The sequence below is a fragment of the Ambystoma mexicanum genome, chromosome 1q (genome assembly GCF_040938575.1).
Source record: "Ambystoma mexicanum isolate Mex_15411 chromosome 1q, UKY_AmexF1_1, whole genome shotgun sequence".
Taxonomy (NCBI): domain Eukaryota; kingdom Metazoa; phylum Chordata; class Amphibia; order Caudata; family Ambystomatidae; genus Ambystoma; species Ambystoma mexicanum.
In genome coordinates this window covers 1,032,320,572-1,032,341,134 of record NC_090922.1, presented here as the reverse complement: position 1 = coordinate 1,032,341,134, position 20,563 = coordinate 1,032,320,572, and the positions used below count along the sequence as shown (strand labels likewise).

General features: G+C 44.7%; 1 protein-coding gene across 3 annotated transcripts in view; it reads right to left on the bottom strand.

The window, feature by feature from the left end:
* The window catches only part of SSX2IP (SSX family member 2 interacting protein), a 706,324-nt gene that overhangs the window by 534,130 nt on the left and 151,631 nt on the right, over nt 1–20,563 (bottom strand). For all 3 annotated transcript variants that reach the window (XM_069641705.1, XM_069641707.1, XM_069641706.1), the window contains exon 5: nt 9,991–10,101. In XM_069641705.1, coding sequence (XP_069497806.1) covers nt 9,991–10,101 — 111 coding nt within the window. The remainder of the gene's footprint in view (nt 1–9,990; nt 10,102–20,563) is intronic.

Here is a 20,563-nt window from a genome sequence, read left to right as displayed (position 1 = left end):
GCAGACAGTCTTTATATATATGTATATATTAATGTCAAGACCTCTTGCATTATTTCTTTCTTCAACAAAATACAAACGCCTGTAGAATATATTAAAATGAGAAGAGTATGCTCCCGTGATATAAGCTATGGTGAGCTCGCACCATTGCCGGAGGATGCTAATGATAAAGGGAAGCTCCAGGGATCTGTTCGTTGCATGTATCACTGGGCAGCCTACCTCACATGGTTTCACGCCATAACTAAAGCTAATGCTGCTAGAGTACACGAGAACGCGGATGCAACTATACTATGAACTCATGTAAAGAATGCGCGAAAGTGCACCTATCATGTGTGAATGTCTGAGCCCCTCATATGCCACCACCGTCACGTACAGTGGCGGGTCGTTTTCTATGTACTCCACTGATCTAACCACTACCTCATTTACTGCGAACGTATATGTATGTAACTAAAACACTGTAGCTGCTAGAATATAATGTACAAATATGGTGCTCGGACTGGGTATAATCGAAACGCACCCAGCAAAGGTTAAACGCATGTTTTGAAGTGATTTTAAATAATTATTACAGAAAGCATTCAAATGTTTGCGATGTCTTTACCTATATTTGGCAACACACGAGGGAGATACCTTTTGTGAAAGCGTACAAGGTCTCGATGTATCCCCCTCCCTCCCTCAGAAGGCTGCCCAGACATGAGAACAGAGCCCCGCTCTGCGCTATCACGCCTCCCCCGACCCGACTGGAGCCGCTTCAAAGACTTGTAACCCCACTGCAGCACCCAAGGCCGCGGCCAGCCACCTGCATTATTTACAGCACAGCAGTAAACCTCAGTTTAAACTCAAGCGCCCCCCCCCGTAAACCCCACAACCCACCGGACTGTCTCAGACTTATGGCCTTGTGCAATCAGGACACCCAACACTTTGACGACACACAGCGAAACATCCATAACCACTTCTAACAAGACAGAAAGACCTGTACCACCCGCCCAGTCCCCGAAGCTTAGCCCCTCGACCTACGGTCCCGGTCAACAGATCACGAGTAACCAGGCCTCGATATATTATCTCCAGACCCCTCACAAGGTGCATTCCTCCTGTGTTGCATTAACCTATTGAAAGATTTACTAAAGAGAATAGAACTGTAAATGACTGAATGACTACGGGGTGCATGGCAGAGGGCAAGCAAGTCAGGAAAGGCATTCATCTCTGCCACAGGCCGCCTCAGCACACCAACACCGCCCGGATGAACTCAAGCCGACCTGCCAGGCCCAGCCCAACCCACGAGGGTGACCAGTGACGTCCTCCAGCCAAGACCAACCACACCGCAGCAGCACCTATAGTTAGTCGTCGCCACCCAATCCCAATGAACTTGTGCCCCCTATAGTATGTAGGTTTTGATGACGTTTTTTGTAAATATATACGCCTGTCTTTGCTATTGTCAGACAGAGCGCTCTCGGAGGTTGCAGAGTTCTTTGCATGCCCAATTCTGATTGATAAACTCCCATTTACGCTCACCCGCACTCTGTCTTGGCCTTATTCCCATTTTGGGAGAGTCCTTCATTGTCTCTCATTGCGGGGAGGATCGTGCTGTTTGGGGACGCTTGCTTTCACAGTTTCCCCAGCATCGGTTGTGCAGACCATGAGAACCTATGATTTAATCTACAGGCGGCATTTATTTTGACATTACTGCCTTTTATTTGACGAGTCACATTAATCAATGGCTTCCCACATACTTTCCCTCTAATGGAATGCACACATTTCAGCATACTTATAATTTCCATTAAACAACTGTCGAATACAATGCATTTGCTCTCTTTCATTAGACTGTCATCCTGCGTCAATGTTGTTACGGCCTGTGACGTTGTGGAGATTTCAACACATTGGAAAGTAATATCGCTGATATTACAAGTTCTGATGCGTCTATGGATGCTGCGGCTGGTTCATTCTCTGTTATTTCGACATCTATTACTTCAACATTGATGGGAGAACACAACAATGTCGACAGGTTTTTTTGGTGGCAAATTTTTGGCGGGTGTAGATTGTGTGAATTGATCTGCAACTACTTCAGAGCTATCTTCAATAAATTCAATAACATCTTCTTGTGGTGGTGCGGTTGCACTGTAGCTATGGTCCAATGCAACTTTGCTGTAGTCTCCAAACACAGTTAATTCATGTTCTGGCCATTGGACATGAGCATCTCGAGCCTGAACACGCCTCGCCTCAATTAATAATTCCTCCATAGTGTACATGGTCTGGCAAGCCACATCTCTCATTCGCTTCACTGTCTGTGTATGTATAGTTCTGACACCCACGGGTAACTGGAGGAGAGATTGGAAAAGGGATGTTCAGTTTAAAAACACAAGAAGGAGTGTAGTAGAATTGACTGGAAAAAAAACATAAAATAGTCCACAGCACAAACATTTTTTTAAAGTTATGAACTGTTTGTAACTAACCTTTTTTTGGTTTTTTTTCTTTGCAACTTTTTTGACTCGACCTTCAACATCTGCACGCTGTAGCTCCGATTCGTTTCCGCATGTCCTCCCTTCCTCTTGCGCTGCAACGACTATATTTTCTGTATCCGCATAGACAGCACGGAATGAGGCTCCATCGTCTCCCTGAAACATAGTACTTTCATTACTATGTATCAAAATATTGTTAGCATAAAACACACGTGAGGACGAACACACAGGTACATCTCAATAGCCAAACACGATTTAAACATTGTGTGCAACAATCAAACGACAAGTATTCGACCAGAGATTATCTATTTCGATGGTGGAACCGTCAGTATCCATACCTCTGGCTCTGCATGGACTGCCATGAATGGTTGCATTGGAGAGGAGGCATCCGCATCTCCCTGAAACACAGTACTTGCATTAGTATGCTTTTTAATATTGGAAACACAACACACACTTGGGGTCGACGGCACAGGTACATATAAAGAGATCACCACAAATGATGCATTGTCCAAAAGAATCAAGGAAAATCTAAATATGATCACATTTCATCGACTTATTTCTCCGATTTATTTACATCTGCATCATCTAAATTGGATGTTGTGATTGTAGTGGAAGCTTCGTCGTCTCCCTGAAACACAGCACTTGCGTTAATATGGAAGAAAGTATAGCAAATGGAATCACGTTATATGATCACGCATGATGGAGCCGTCATTATCCATACCTTGTGCTGCTGAAGAATATCTTATGGATGTTGCAAATGTAGTGCGCACTTCCGAAAGCTGTTGTGCCTCGTATACGCATGGTCCCGCTTCCACTTCCCCTGGAATTACTTGAATGTCAGGCTCTGCATCAAGTGCAAGGGTTGACGCTCCATCAACTGCCTGAAACATAGTACTTGCATTAGTGAGGATTACAATAGTGAAAACATAACACCTGGGGGTCGACAGCACAGGTACATATCAACGGCTAACCACGAATGAAACATTGTGTAGAACAATCAAACGACAAGAATTCCAGCTCTGATGATGACGCTCGATGGAGCTGTCAGTATCCATACCTCCTTCTGGTGAAGAACATCTAGAAATGTTGTAGATGTGGCGGACGCTTCAGCATCTCCCTGAAAGACAGTACTTGCATTAGTATGGATAACACTAATTATAACTGAAAACAAACACCAGTGGACGATAACTAAGGTGTATATCAATTGGAAAGCACTAAGCAAACATTCGGTAAAATAATTACACGATAAAATAAAACTATTACTTGACATGCATAAAACAAGTATGTAGCGGATTAGCCTAGTAAGATTACCTGATACGCGCTAGAAGTGGTTGATAACTGCGACCACGTCAAGGATGTAGAATGTTCTTGCTTCAGATTCAAGGGATAGTCAAGAAGTTGTAAAGGTAAATTAATGATTGATAATGAAATTCCAATATTAAAAATAGCCATGTAAGGCGACAGAATACTTGAAAAATGCTCAATACAGCACAGTTCCCTGTTCCCATATATATACATTGCGTTTGTGGGTTATGAAATCGAAAAAGAATATATTGATGAATGTCATTATTCAAAAAACTATACACTCATATCAATATCGAAATTATTACAAGGGATAGAACACCTACAATATCAATTAATCCGTTCGGCTACCTACACACTACCGCAAGGCCTAAAGCTAAATCCGGACACTTGACTCACCGGTGGCGGAATGTGGACGAATAGAGTGGGAATAGCGTTTGAGCAATTTCCGTGTCGTTCGCCGTTTATTCTTCTTTGTCACCCAAGATGTTGTATGCATGTCCAAGGAAAAGTGCCGGCTGCAGATGCGGTATCGATCACCCCTCTTGTCCTGCAAGACTTGTTGGACTCTACTTTCCAGCTCATCCAGTGGATATCCGCAATGTCTGACCCATTCTCTTATTCGATCAACAGTTTTCGGGAATACATGCATTGTAGTGCCTTCAGATTTCGCATGGGTCTTCGAAGGGCAACCGCTAATCGAACAGGCAGGCATTGTTGATAAATCTGAAAAGTAAATATCGACATTATTATACAATCTTCAAGAATAATGATTTGATACAAAAGTAAATGAATCATACAATGATCAATGCAAGGTTTGTTTTGGTCGCAGGAACTATACCAGTTCATTATGTGCGGCTTAGTATTTGCATAAGTTGCAGACATGTATAAATGATGTGTCTAAAATCTGAACATGTGACTCGTCCCTTGGATGTTCTGTCTTGCACGAGAAGGAAACATGCTTACATTATAGACTGGACCCCCGAAGGATGCAATTCGATGACAATAGACACAGATGAAAATAAATAGATCTATTGATAGCATAGCAATGGAAACTCAAGTCAATAGCAATGAGACCAATGAACATAGCACTATTGTGTACTCTACTTGCAAATAGATAGAAATTTAAAAATCTGCGAAATATGACTAGGATACATGGCCTTACCTTGACCAACAAACAGTTGGATCCAGCAAGCAGAGCAGTATGTTGCAGGAGAATAGGTGGGTGGCCACAGGTAGCACACTGATGGGTTTGCTCTAAGTGGTCACAGAAGTTCACGGATAGCACGACGACTAGCAGATTAGCGTAGATCTCAGTGGTTGCCAGGTAACACGTTCAGGAGTTGACTTGCAAAGCACAAAGATGTTCTCATGAGACATATCAAGTGGTTTATAAAGTATTAGAAACAGGGGTGTGTTTGTGAATGAATGACGTATGTATGTCGTGGTCTTAGGGGGGCGGCCTGCTTGAAGGGGAGGCCTGGCTGGAGACACAGGGTCTGAGGAGGCCATGTGACCGATGGTCCCTTGGCGTGGGATACCTTTTGAACTGTACATGTAGTTTGGCACCTTGGCCTTTCGCGCCCCTGACAGCCCCCCATGCCAGCGCGCATCCACTGGTGCGAACCGCCTTTATATCAATATATAGTGTATCGCCTTTATATCAATGATAGTATATCGTTGCTTATCAATAACAAATGCCACATACCGGAGATTCCTGTGAGCACAGAACCACACTTCAACCGGTGTATTATAGTGGTCAAGACCCTAAGGCCTGTACAATCCAATGGTAATTGTTAGTATAGATATATGTGTGACTTTTATAGAGACATAACCTACTGAAAGACTTTGAACAGGTGTTATTTAGTGCATGCATTATCGAGAATATGTTATGTTAGCTTAGATAGATAGTGACCACCCTGCTTCACCGCGACCAGACCTTCACCCATTCGGAGCACAGATGTCTGACGTCCATCCTTGAATGGAGACACACATGATTCATTTAAAAAAATCGAAACAAACGTTAAAATATATGTGGCGTTTTATTTTGTATCTTATTTTCATGACACAAAAATACAAGACTTTAAAGATTGTACAGGTCAGGTTGCAGCACAGCGAGAGAAAATCCCCTGTACTGACCGCTGTCACTCGGGAACGTTTCTCTAATGGCACAGGCGGGTATCACTCTTCGAATGCGGTGTCCAAGCCTCCCGTGGAGCCACCATGTAAAGGAACGATAGGCCACCAGCCTGTACCACCTGTGAAAAGGAATGAAACATTTTTAAATGACCAAGAAAAGTTTAATAAACGTTTATTGTCAATGACAATTCTTCTAACTAATGGCATTCTGCACGGACAAATGCTATCTAGACAATGCACACTATTGAACGACTTACATGCGTTACAATGATATGTAGATGTAATTTTGGATACAGTAGAAGATCATGAAATAGGAGTGGCATGACAAGTAGAGTATACTTACTCGTTACTCGGATTACGAGGACGAACAGTTGCGAAGTTCGTGCATAAGCACCATCATTATTCTCAACACGGCCCGTGTGAGGCAGGCTGCCCTGAAGTCTGGCAGCTCGGTGATGCATTGCGGTCGTGGCTCGCCTTCCGAAATGTAGGCCAGGCATCCCGAGTTTTCTCGGCAGCAGCAGTTCTCGTCCTCAGTTGGCATTAGCTCGCACCGATTGCATGTGCACCAGGTGGAGACGCCATCCATTCGACTAGGTCCAGGCTCTTCATCTGTTGATTCGTCCTGCCAACTGCTGTCGAATCCCCATCGTTTTCGCGTGCTTCCCTTTCCAGTAGTTCCACCTCGGTATACTCGGGCTCGTACATGTAGGGCATTATTGTAGCCATTGTGTGGTAAACAGGGTAAAATAATTTACCGAGATGGCTACAAGCGGCGAAGGTAGCTGACCAGAGCACTGAAACGAGTCACAGAATACTCAAAGTAACACAGAGAGGAATGGAATCGAAAATCTGCTGCTGTGTCTTGTGAAACGGTCTGTTTATACTTATTGAGCAAAGAGGCGTCCTGCCATTTCCATGGCGACACGTCATTAGCTGAAGCGCAGCGAATGTTGACACGAGACGTGCTTTGGCGTTGGGAAATGGGCGGTACGAGTCTGCTGATGACAGGCTCAGGGGCGGGGGAATTGATTTAGTGCCGCAAAAGCAGGTCAGCCAGGGCGATGGGGGGGAAAAGATAGCAGAAAATGGCGGCTCCCTGGTGCTTGTTTTCGCGTGCGTTTAATGGACGAAAACCCGGGTAAGGTCCATAGGAAAGTCTAAAATCGAGCCACTTAGGCTTAAAAAAACATGGCCGACCCTAGGGACAACAACATTTTTTACTAGACCATGCCTTTAAGCATTTCGCTTGGATTCGGGAGCCTTGAATTTATTTTCGAAGCAGCCTTTGACCGCTGGTTCCGTGAAAGGGTGTCTCATTGTACGGAGACCCTCCTGCCATACATGATCTAGGCTACAGAAAACTGCCTCTTTTCCCCCCATGTGGTCGAACAAGAAAGTCATTTTCCTCCTCCGGTGTTAGACCAAATTTCTGGCAGGCTTTAGCCATCATCGCATGGAATGCACCCATGTCATTGGGTGATGGTTGGGCCCGACTACCACGAGCATCCTGGTCCGGGTCTGTATCCCAATTATCTGCCCTCCTGGGAGAAGAGGAGACCGTGGAGAGGGTGTCCTGTGGGACGGTTTGAGTTGTCCAGTTCCCCTTCCTATTGGTCCCTGTGTCGAGGACTAAAAGTGGTTTTCTGGAGCAAGACCCCGGGCTTTATAAGGCATCGCCAGCATCCTTCTGGCGAGTGGCGGTCTGGGGGCTTTGCAACAATGCGACTGACGGAGCCCGAGGCATTGGCCGCCTGGCGGCTAGTTGCCCAAGGAGTGATTGCAAAGTGGAGAGCACTTGCATAAAAAGCAAGAGTGGGTTAATAAGAGGATATTGAGGTGGAACAGCCCAAGCCCAATGATGTGGACGGGAGGGAAGGCAATCGCGTTGTTTGCTGTAGGTCCAAAACAGATGGATCCGGGAAAGGAGGTTCAGAACCTTCTACTTCAGGAAGTGATACAAAAACGTCCCGCTCGTCATAGGGAGGCGCCTCGAAGTCATAAGTGATCTCATGTTGAAGTATGTCCTCTGGTAGTATGGTCCGGGACCTTTCAGAAATGATGCTGTGTAGGCGCAGTTGCGTGCCTTGATTTTGCCTTGGGAGACGGATCTCCTGTCACCAATTTGGGCACAGCTGGCCTCGCTGAGGAAGCATGCTTCGTCAGCGATTTTTTCCTTCACCGTTGACGAGGTGGTTGTTGACGGAGCAGGAGTGGTGAGTTCGTCGACGGGGAGCCATTGACGGGAGAGTCGATGAGCCGGTTGCTGTCAACGGAGTGGTCGACGGGATACGAATCGTAGACAATGTCTTTCTCACCGATGATGCCGCTGATGGAGAATGCGTCAACCTAGATGATGATCTGGATTTGTGCTTCGTCGCCTCATGGACGGAAGAAGACTTAAAGGGAAGTCAATTAGGAGTGATGTTAGTCCATGGACGAAGACTTCCTTGTCGATGTGGATGAGTACTTAAGCCTTGATTTGTCTTTATCTGACAACAAAGACTTGTGGGATGAGTCCGTGGATTTTTGTTGTTACGAGCCCTTCTCCTTCGGTTTATCAAAGCACAATGTAGAAGTGTCCTGGGGGGGGGGGGGGGGGGGTGGACCTGCAACCCCCTCACCACTCGACAAACACCTTTTAGTGGAGGATGAAGGCTTGGCTTTTTGGTGAGTAGGTGGTGGCCTGGGCTCACCTGTGCAGTGTTTTTTCTGCGGTTCTTCCGACCTTGACCTTTGGCGCGATGGCTACCTCCTGTCTGAGGGAGTGGCAGCCCTGCCTCCGCGTGAAGAGACGACCTCCGAAGCTGGATAGGCTCCCTCATTTACCCAACAAATAAGGCGCCGGTTCCTGCGAGCACCCCTGACAGGGATCGCAATTTTCGGTCGAATGATTGGGGTGCAAACAGTACGGCACGCCGAGTGTCTGTCCCCTTCATACACATTCTTGAGGCCGCATGTCTCTTATGGTCTGGATTGCGATTTCTTTGGACCCAATGTTTCCATGACGGGATCGGAAAACACCTTTCCTTTATGAAAGGTTGGAAAAAGCAAAAGTTGGAGTAAATAAAAGTATTTTTTTCCTCACAAAAAGATGAATTCAAGGTAATCCCAACGGTTTGTAAGACGGGTGAAATCTTAAGGGAAGCCGCAAGGGTGTAGTTATACACTCGACATCCCATTGGTGCTGCCCAAAGCACCAATAACAACATTGATGGGACACTCTAGGTGTCAGTCATTTCCATGGATGGGAAAACTACTATATTAAAGTTATTGGGTTTTCCCAGCTTGATGACGGGGAATATTCACAGCATGTGCATCCAAGAAAGATCCAATGCTTGAGAAATATGGAATTTGTAATGTTCTGGACAACTCAAATCCAACTGTTCTGGCCCCCTTCATTTTTACAGAGGTATCAGTAGAGTCCTTGTGTTGGTTTTAGATTTTCTATGATAAATAATTCTCAGCACCCCCTCTCCTTTTTTCCTCCACTGAAACAGAGCTTCAAAATGATACATGAATGGAGTTCCACCCCTCATAATTTCTAACTCTCCATCATTCTTACAGACACAATAGAAGTAGTACACTTCACATGAAATAAGTAAGTCAATTACTCCCAAACAGTCATCTCATTTACCCTCATATCACATCAACTTCTCTGGAAGCTTGTAAGTCTTGACTTTTATGTACCAGAAACACCAACCACCTCTGGTCTCAAGAGTTTCACACAAAAAAAAGAAAATTGTACATTAGGAGCAAAGCTCCTGGGGTGACAAAAACGAACAAACTCAGAAATCCATTGTATTCTCCAAGACAACTGAACATGGATTGCATAACTTTGATGCATGATACATTAAAAACATTGCAATGCCATTATGTACAATAATTTAACTTTTTCTTTAACCTGAAGTGTAGGAACCTCTTCCAACAGTGACAAAGCTATAGTGGCAGAACAATTCAGCTTCTAGAAGAATGTCAAATAATCTTCATTGTGACTAAATTATATGAACAGCTATCAAATTCGATTGTCCAAAGGCTTTCTGCTTAATAGGGATGTCAATCTGAATTGCCAAGAAAAGCAGTGTCTAATAAATCTCACCTCTTCCTTTTCATTTTTAAGCAATTGGTGCAGATGTTTATTCTTACATAGCAGCTGTCTATCTCGTTCTTGCACTGCAACCAGGTCCTTTCTTGAGGTTTCTAGTTGATCCTCAAAAAGAAGAAAGAAATTATTAGAGCAAAACACAAACTGAACTAGGCCACAAACATCCAGGAAGGAAAGGTTACAGCAATCATAGTTGTCCATCATGTGATTTTTCATTAAACGCACAAAACAGTGATAGTTTTGTCTGTGAGGAGAATCTCAACACCTTTTTTTCTAACCATTTGATTAAACAAACATGGACTAACGTGGCTTTATTTGCATTCTTAATGGTACCCTGTACTCTTTATATAACATTTTTTTAAATAAAAACAAAAACACCTGAATTATGTACACCCGTAAGAAAAACGAAGTAAATAGTTATGCAAAACGGAAACCAAGAAACTAGAGCTGTCACTTTAGGGCACTAGGCTAAAGCAGTCTCCAATCATGCAGTGGAGCTTCAGTTGTGTTTTTCCTCCTTCTGGTGAGACAGTTAAAGCATCTACCATAAAGTAATTTCTCACTCACCCTGAATTCACTGGAAAAGTGGAAGGATTGGGAATCTTAAGGAGGATAACCAAGGTGGAGAAATATGAATACAAATAGGAACCCTTTCAGTCTCCCAGGGATCTATAAACACTGAATAGAAGAAGGACATCACCATTATACCGGGAAGGATAATGAAGACAGGAAAACGAAAAAAAAAAAAGTTGAGACTTTTTCATCTCGATAAGATTACTAAGTGATGCCTGCTCTATGTAGGCATCTTCGCATGCAACAAAATTCAAGCAACTAGGTCTCACAAATAAGCAAATTCATTTCTGTGGTACCACTTAGCAAATTATATAGGCACAGCCTCATGGCACTTCTAGTCTGCATCCATTAATACAAAAGCAATGCCATCTTGTATTGCCAAGTCTCCCCAATACACTAGCCCATCCCCCTTTTCACAACCAGGAGAGCTCTTTACAATCATACATTAAAGCAGAGTGCTCAAAATCCCATTAACAAGCACATTACATTAGCCAGATCTGTTCTTGTGGAATGGGTACTAGGTTTGCCTGGAAGAGGGGTCTATTTTGCTTTGCGCACACAAATCACCTTGGAATGGATTGCCAAGAGGGCAGGAGCCCTCGTTTTGATTGGCCAGTTTCCAATGAGTTTGTTTGGTGCCAGATATACTTTGTCTTAGCTAGATAAGCAAAGCGTTATTTGAACTTCCAATTTATGAATAGACCACACTGCTTCAGAGGACCTAACTGGGAAGAGATCGCAGAGATGGTTTGGTTGAAATGAAAATCTGAGAAGACAAGATTTTGAGGTGCTACTTGAAACAGTTTAAGGATTGTGAGGGCATTAGAAATTGGATTTCATGGACCTTTCTAGGTAATTAATAGGCCTGTATTGTATTGTAGTCATAATTTATATAGTGCCATTTTCCCCCCCATGTGTATGACCTCACTGCGCTTTGTGGTCGGAACAACCTTGGCGACCGAAGTCCAGGTATGGGAAAACGTTTGAGGAGACTTTAAGATGCGTGTGTGCATTCTGCTGAGGTTAGTACTTAAAAGGACTGCCTAGGCTCCAGTAAACAATCCAAGAGGTCAGGTATGTGGGAGGGTGATGTTGGTGGTCAAGCCAGAGCGCTAGTGCAGGAGAGTCAGTGTGCTCAGCTAGACCGAATTTATTATAGGTTGTGGCTGTATACTAATGGCAGAGATGTTGATGCACGTCTGGGGTTTTAGTGTGATAAGTTATGGGAGCATCAAGACCAAATTTGACATCGCCGTAGCCGCATTCTAGGGTGCATGTATTGAGGGCTGTGCCTGAGGTAGGTGTCCACAGACGTGGTGCATTTATACATACAATAAACTAGGACTGTTTTTCTTCAATGTAGCCGTCAGCTTTCTTTCTGGCACAGTGGTCTGTTACCCCCAACTCTCCCAAGGCAATAGGCTGGTCGTCTAAGTGCGTCTTCTAGTGGGGGTAGAATGCGGCCATGGAGAAGAACCAGGCTAATGGGATTCCTGGAGTGCAATAGGCAAATAAAAATATACATAGCTACCAAGTGTCTTCCACGTACTAAGAATAGCCAAATAATCCAAGCACGATGGAAGGGACATTTGCATGCAACCACTGTGCGTTTCAGCGGCTAACCTGAGCAGGTATAGGTGTGAGGTGTTGCTAGAAAGTAAATTGGAGTGCCACGGGTGTTCTTAGACCTTGTAATCGTAATGCTTTGAGTCAAACCAAATGTGAAAGTTAGATGCAGTGCCAGGACACCCACATATCTAGGTCCAACCCTACAGCATGGCCTTTGCCGGTATTGTACGGGTCTCCCCTATGATATTTCCCATCCTAAAAGAGAACCGTCTAAGTGCATGTTTTATGCCCCACTAGCAGCAACTTCGATGGATTTGTGGGTAGGAATGGTGACACACTAAGTGCACACCATGTCCTGTACCCCAAGTTCAGCCGACGTAACTCATCTGTCTCCAGTGAACCTATGAATCGTGCTTGGGCAAGCCCCTTTGATAATTAGATCGGGCAATCCGGCAGTGCGTAACAAGTCATATCCCCATAATTAAACTAGGCGTGCTTCAATTACTACCTTTAGTGATCCATCTATTCGAGCATTCTGCGTCTTTAGGGCAAGCCCTCTGATCTTAGCTTGGTGAGGGACTGCCAGTGCAGAGCCTCTAGTTATTCTGCCTGAGGCGGGAATTTGGATGCAGCCATGATGCATTTTCCAGGCCTCATCTGCTGTCCAGACACTTTTCCTTGGCAACGTACAAGCTACTAGCATCACATTTCCAGGTGTTGTCCGGTAACCAGCGCGCACCAGCTAAAGGGCAGGCGGTCAGGGGGTGGTGGGGGGGGGGGGGGGGAGAATAGGTTGGAGTAATGTTTGATCATCAGTGCATGGCCTCCGCTGCATCTTGAAATCTAAGCGTTTTGGTGGGCCTAGGCCAGTGCTTGTGTGCGAGGAACGGTCAAGGATAATAGGGAAATGGGGACGGGGGGGGAGTTTAAGTGGAAGAAGGGCATAGCCACGTTTCAGGGTCTTTCTGAATGAGAGGTGGTGGGTGGTCAGTACGGCAAATATGGAGACGAAGCGAGTTCCAGATGGAGAGAGTGAGGCCAGAGGATAAGGAGAGCCGTTTTACCACATAGTAGGACTTCTGTTCCAGGGTTGAGGAACAGATGGTTTGTCGTTATCCAGGGTCCATATCAGAGGCATGATGAGATATCAAGGCAGGTGGCACCTGGGTGTTTTGATGATAAGAGTATCATCTGCGTAGTTATGGGAGCAGATGAGTGCAGGGAGTGGGCTAAGATAGATATTGAAGAGGAGGGCAGATGGGGCCGCTCCTTGCAGTACCCCTTTCGGCACCGGGCAAGAGGTGGCTGTGAAAGTGGTGGAGTAGCACGATTTGAGAGGGATTAGAGAGGCAGGAGGATATTCATGTGTGTAGTCTGTCTAGGGGTATCGTGTGGTCAATGGTATCAAGGTGGCCGAGGGGTCAAGAAGGATTAGAACAAGAGTGTGGGGGTAGGGGGGCAGCCTGTGATCAAAGTTCAATGGGGCATGCCTTTCTGACGTGAATGCGGAGTGAGAGTTGAGGAGGGAATTGGCTAGATCTGGGTTAATGGTGACTTTATTCCAGAGAGGGGTGTGGGAGTCGTTGGCCATGGCAGGTGGGGTCAGGAGGGAGTAGAAGATTGCAGAGTGATCTGTCCAAATTAGGGGACGGGGGTTGGGGGGGTTACTTGATACAAGGTTTGTGGTGCTGAATACTGCATGGAGGTTGTGGCCTGCGATATGGATGGGGAGGGAAACGAGTTGTGTCACGCTGAGAGCTTCTAGGTTATCCATGAGAGCAGGTGATAGGGTTTGAGGGGGTGTCAAACCAGATGTTGAAGTCTCCTAGTATGGTGAGAGAAGGATGCTGAATGAAGGGGTATATGGTGTCACTAGGGGAGTCTCCTAATTTCCTGTTGTAGCCAGGGGGACTGTATAGGAGTAGAAAGCTGTGGGAGACGCAGGGTAGTGTTGGAATTTTACAAGCAGTGACTCACAGTCAGTGCTGCAGGCCAAGATGTCCTCAAGTAGGACTGGAATCGGGAGTTTGTGTAAAATGGCTAGCCCTCCTACTCTTCTGGGTCTGTTCTTAACAATCGGGTTGTACCTGGGAGGTGCGGGGCGGCTCTTGTGCAATAGGTTTGTAGTCTGTACCATAATAGGTTGGCATCACTAAAAACAGCTACAGGCTTGATTTTCGAAATCTTAACAGACCGCTTGAGGAGCAAACTCCTCAATGGGAGCGCAAGATAGGCTGGCGCTGCGAAGGATGGGTCTAATTCAGTAGGGGAGAAGTAGTGGAGTATAAAAAGGGAGAGAAATGAAGGGCAGAGGAGGGAGATTAGAGTAATGTAGGTTAGATTTTTATATTTATGCTAAATCTCCTTCACCTGCGATACCCCCAGCTGCTGGACTTGTGGCTCATTTGTCTATGTTCCCGAGTGAGTGGAAACCATTTTTCCTCCCACTCACCCTTTTTACTCTTTCCATGAAGTCATTTTTGTGACTCAGAAAAGGAACGGCCCCTAGTTTCAGAACCTCCTGGAATAAGTTCCAAGTTTTTGGTACTCTTGTAGTTATTCATGTACAGTCACAGGCTGGTGAAGGTGAAGCCCACACCTCTATGTAAGGTTAGAGAGAGAAACCTGGCTACCTTCCACTGGTATATTTGGAAAGGTTTACGTTCCAAGCTCAGAGCGGTTAATACAGTGTATGTTTATTTCCGTGAAGACTTCGTGTTAGTGGTGGTCAGCCGACATGTGTTCGACCTTTGGGGTCTTTATGAAAACTGATGTTAAATGTACACATATCCAGAAATTGTTCGATATGGGTGACAGTTGTGAAATAAGTGGCATGTGTGTGTTGCAGAGCGTGAATTATTTTGTACAGCTATTTGTGCGTACACAGTTTACATTTGCAGTGCAAGTTACACAGTAATTGGTGGTACATGATATATACATTTATTATTGTTACATTAGTTTGGTACAGTGACAATGAGGGAGGAAAAAGAGGGGGAGGAAGGAGAACAGACTGGTTAGTTCGGTATATCCTTATGGTTGGAGGATTGGGATCTTGGTATAGTGGTGGTTCTTACCTATGGTCCGATTGGTATGGTTGGAGTGTGTGGTCCCCGGTTGTGTCCCCCTTGGGTATGAGCTGATCCTATTGTGTCCCAGTCTTGGGTCCTGGATAGGCCTGTGGCTGGGAGTAAGATGTCATGTTTAGTTTTTAAGGTTTGTAGAAAACGTAACACATTTGCCAGTTAATGCTGCTTCTGATTTTCACCAGCTGGTGGGTTTGCCCATGCACACCGTCCTGTGGTGGACGGTGTGTATAGCATGAGTTGTGTACCGATGGGTGAGAGAAGTGTTCGTCCCCAAGCATGATTGGCGTTTGAGGGTGGGATGTAGTGGTCCTAGGTCGGCCCAGTGCCTGGGGTTAGACAGGGTTTGCGTCATGTGTTGTGGCATGTTGACCTTGTGGTTACCATAATAATGTTGCATTAATGCATTCCTGGTATGATAGGCCTGTATGAGGGTGAATAGCCCTGTGAGTACCATAATCCATTGTTCATTGTTAGTCAATATAGATCCTTTTGTGTGCAGTTTAGATTGGATTATTTTTCCAATATCTTCTACCGAAATCCCCCTGAAATTCGCCTGTTATGGTAAGCTAAGCAACCATAACTCGCGCCACCACTGTGCACTACTAAGACGAACCCCCAGGACATCAAAGATGACATCACAAATGTCATTGATGACATATCTGGGACACTTGTTTTTTTCACCGACATATATAGGCCAGGTGGTTTTGTGCACCGACAGTCAATGTTAAAATTGAAAAGGTGCTATACATCTAGACGTTACCTTATATGTTCTTAAAGTACGTTCCTTAGGGATTAGTCTCAGCTAATGGTGCACATACATGGGGAAATAAGCAGGCCTCAAACACAATTAGTATACATGAAGATAAACATTAATGTTATTAACATTTTCGGATGATGCTTTTTCTTTCTTCCTTACTTTCCCTGTATGTGCCTCCGATTCGTATGCATTGTGGTCCTTCATATGTATTAGCACACGTGTAGTAAGTCTTGAATTGTTACCTAGTTATTACTTCTTTAACATTACTCAAAGCTTGCATAAGGTAGCATTCATTATTGTACTTTCCAAAATGACAAATATTGTACTTCTATTGTGCATGTACTTCTATTGTGCATGCTGTAGCCATTGTCTATGTTTATATATGATTAGGTTCCTCTATTAACAACAAAACTACAATACGTTTAGATGAGTACATTCTTTAATAGATTAAGTAGTTCACGATAGGTCTCCCGACCACCCCGGACATTTTGTTACCAACATTATAAACACAACCTCTTGTAGGGACTTCAAAATTAATGTCATATGTGATGTCATTAATAACATTTGTGATGTCATCTTTGATATCATGGGCGTTAGTCTTAGCAGTGCAAAGTGGTGACGCGAGTTATGGTTGCTTAGCTTACCATAACTGGCGAATTCCTGGGGTTTTCCATTTTTACTTATAACCGTAACGTCCCTTTTATCAAATTCTTTTTCAGTGAATTTCATGGGTTTTTAAAAGTGCACCCTGATAAGCTACAACTTACTAATATACTTACCCTAGTTTAGCAACATTTGTGTCCAATTTACCAAAGTTTCACCTTAAAATTCTGCCATTTCCTACCTTCTAGCATATTTTAACACTTCCATCGCAGACATTCCGACAGGGTCACGTGACAACATGACTGCGGCATGATGACGTGTTTGCAAACGCACTTCGCGATCGGGTCCGTACTTCATGAACAGTTCAGAACTGCATTTTTAGCTGATCTAGGAACTTTCAACTTGAACATTTCCCTTGCAAACCTCCTAGACCTTTTCTTTCTCATTATCGATTAACAATCTAGTACACAGTACATACTTGGAAGAATTTTAGCAAAACTGCTATTTATCTCAAAAATGGCATCACCTATTGCAGTACTTCCAAAGACAATGAAGAGGACCAAGAAGATGAGGAAGTGCCTACCTCTAGCACCCAGAGAGAATCACGGATTCTTTACCACTGTTGGGAATGTACCAAAAGGCTAAAGCTGCCAAAGTGAAATGCACAGAGAACTCAGTAGCAGACTCCCTGGACAGTACTCCTACAGGACCACCTCCATGTGCTGGCACGCCAAATCCAATGATTGCAATGCTCAGAAAGGTTGTTCCTTTCTTAGCAAGTAGGAGGCTATCTTTCGCAACCTCATCTTCCTCAACCAATACTGTAACCACACAGCCTACTTCTGTGGGACAAAAAATCACACCAGCTACCTTGCAAGCAATAAAAGATGCCGTTGACCCATATTTTTTTTAACACAACAGTCCTCTGTATATACTACAACACATCATTCTGCAGAGGGAAGCAATTTCAAATTGCTTTTGAAGAGGTAATCAAGGAGCATGAGAAACACTGCCCCCTACCTTAGCAGTAACACATGTACAACATCTTCCACTGTCCACCTGCCCTCCATATTAGTGCTTGGTGCATCTTCCCCCTCGCCACCTTTCGTTCTAAGCTCTCCTGCCAAAAAAATAAATACATCAAAAAACAACAAAAGAAAAGTTCCTTTACCTTTCACAGTTAAATAGAACTAAAAGAAAACCTCCATCTACTTTACATTTCTCAGTAAAGTACATAGACTCAAGATTTTCCAACATTTCCATTAGCATGTTGTGTTATGATAATGCGACCATTGTGGTGTTCATGCCCAGTTCCAGCGACTGGAACAGTGTATACCAGCCCGGCAGTCCAAGTTCTCAGCCCACGCGAAGCGAGGGTGGATAACGAGGTCTCCGGACCATTATCCCAATTACAGCCCCTGCAATGGGGGATGAAGGCCATTAGCACCCCAGGTTCCCAAAGCGGGAAACCGGGGTGCTTAAAAAATAGATAAAAATAAAAGTGATTTTCCTTCCTAAACAAAATCCCTTCCCAAGATGGCCACCATGGAAAAGGAAGGCGGGGTTCCATACAAGGCCCCTCTTCGCTTTCCATGGCAGCCTGCAGAAGTCGAAGAGAGAACACGGACCATATTACCACAAGCACATTTTTCTTCCCTTTCAAAGCTATCCCACTTTCGAATAACTTTAACACAAAGCTGATCCCAGGTGGACATGACCACATTAACCCAATGTGTTGTCCCTCGTGGTCCTGGCCAGTAGTCAGATGGTCCGGATCATGACCTTATTCCATGACCCAGACAATGTGGGCACTGCCCATGGCCACAGGCTACACTTCATTCACCAAAGATATATCACTATTTTTTGTACCTACATTACGACACTTGTCAAAAAATAAAAAAACAGACATTTGCAAAACCAGGTTTTAATGCTCCTTACACAAGTTCCCTGGAAATCCACCCCGGTTTTATTTTTTCAAAAGTGTCAAATGTATGCACATACAATAGTCATAACTTAGCCCTCCACTTGACAAAATCCATTCAGACTTTACAAAAACATTTATATTTAGATCTATAATCTTTTTGCAAACTTCTGTTTAGATTCGTCAAATTGCACTAAATTTATAAGCCTTTACAATGTTTTGTGACACCCCCCCTTTCTATTTTTGCCCCCTCTTGACAGAATCCACCATACTTTGAATACTCATTCAGAATCAGGTCAAGAATATTTCATGCAGTTTTATTAAGTGGCGCAAAAGTTATAAGCCATCCAAGAACTGCTTTTCACCAACCCTGTAATGCAGAGGTGTCCGCGAACTTCACATGACCGTTTGCGAACATCCAGACTGTTCGCAGACTATTACGGTGAAAAACACCAGTTTCTTGCTTCTGTAGGGGAGGATTGGTCCAAAAGACCCCCCTCCCCTGCATCCTCTCCCCCGGTGAGGGCCATGGCTCGTCAGGGGTCCCCTCCCTACCACCAGGGCCCAGGTGGTGGATGGGTCACCTGCCGAATACATTGACCAAACCTGCCGAATTTAGCTAGGCCTCGGGAATCATTTTGTCTAATGAAGATGGTTTGAGCCCTGCGCACCGCAGCGCGGCCCCCACCCTTGGAGAGTTTCAATTATCCCTGTGGCCACAGCTCTCTGGCAGATTCGCTGAGAGCCCGTTCCCAGGAACAAGACGGACATGAGCTAATGTAAGATACCAACACTAACATTTCACCTTCCGCAGTGTATCGCTGCTCCCAGAATGACCCGGCCAGCAGGGCCTGGGTGGAAAAAGAACTGTAAAATGGTCCTTTGACAAAAGCAAAGTTCCCAAATACTAATGAGAAAACTACCTGCGATGAAAGCGTTCTCTCCACAACCTCTCCGACTAAAAAAAACCCTGTAAAATGTATAAATATGGCAGAATGTGTGCTCATATGACATTAGGAATGAAGCACCCACATCCCTGCAGTTATGCGCAAATAGTAAAAGCATCCCGGGGGTTTTCGTGTTATGTGCGTCATTGAAAAGATTGCACCCCACGGTCCCGCGCCATAACCAATGCTGCTAGAGTGCAAAGAAAGACAAATGCAACCATATTGAGGGCTCCTGTAAAGGGTGCACGAAAATGCACCATATGTGTGTGTCCAAGCCCACTATGTGCCACTGCCGTCAGTCCCAGTGGCGAGTTGTTTGTGTGCTCCACCAACCTTACTACTACCTCACTTACCGCGAATGTATAAGCATATAACAAAATGTTGTAGTTGTCAAAAACATAGTGTACAAGTAATGTGCTCGGATTGGCTATATGAAAGGCACTAGCAATGTTAAAACGTGAGCTTTGGAATGACTCAATTAGTATTGTATATTATTTGCTTCTTCCACCTAAAGATCGGCAACACACGAGGAAAATACCTTTGTGAGCACATGCAAGGCCATTCCCCCTCCCTCTCAGCGAAGCCTGCCAGACGAAAAAGCAGAGGCCTGTGCCGCGCTGCTCCACCTCCCCCAACTCGGGTGGAGCCGCTTAAAAGATTTGTAGTTCCCCCTGCAGCACCCAAGGCCACGGCCTGCCACCTGTATTTACAACCTAGCAGTAAACCCCAGCCTGAAAACACAGATCCAGAGGCGCCCTTTCTTAAGCTCCACGACCCACTGGCTCACCTTAGGTTAATGGCCCCTGTAAAATTAGGACATCCAATATTATGGCAACATTACAGCAACACATCCATAATGACTTCTAACAAGACATGATGACATGGACCGCCTGTCCCATGCCCCGAGACCCAACCCCACGACCTACGATACCCGGTCAACAGGACGCTGGTAACCATGCATTGATCAATCACCAACAGACCCTACTCTAGGTGCATTCCTCCTGTGTTGCATTAACCTGTAGAGTAACCTATTGGAAGATTTACCAAGGAAGATAATATTGCAAATGGTTGAATGACTGCGGTGTGCATGACCTAGGGCAAAAAGTCAGGA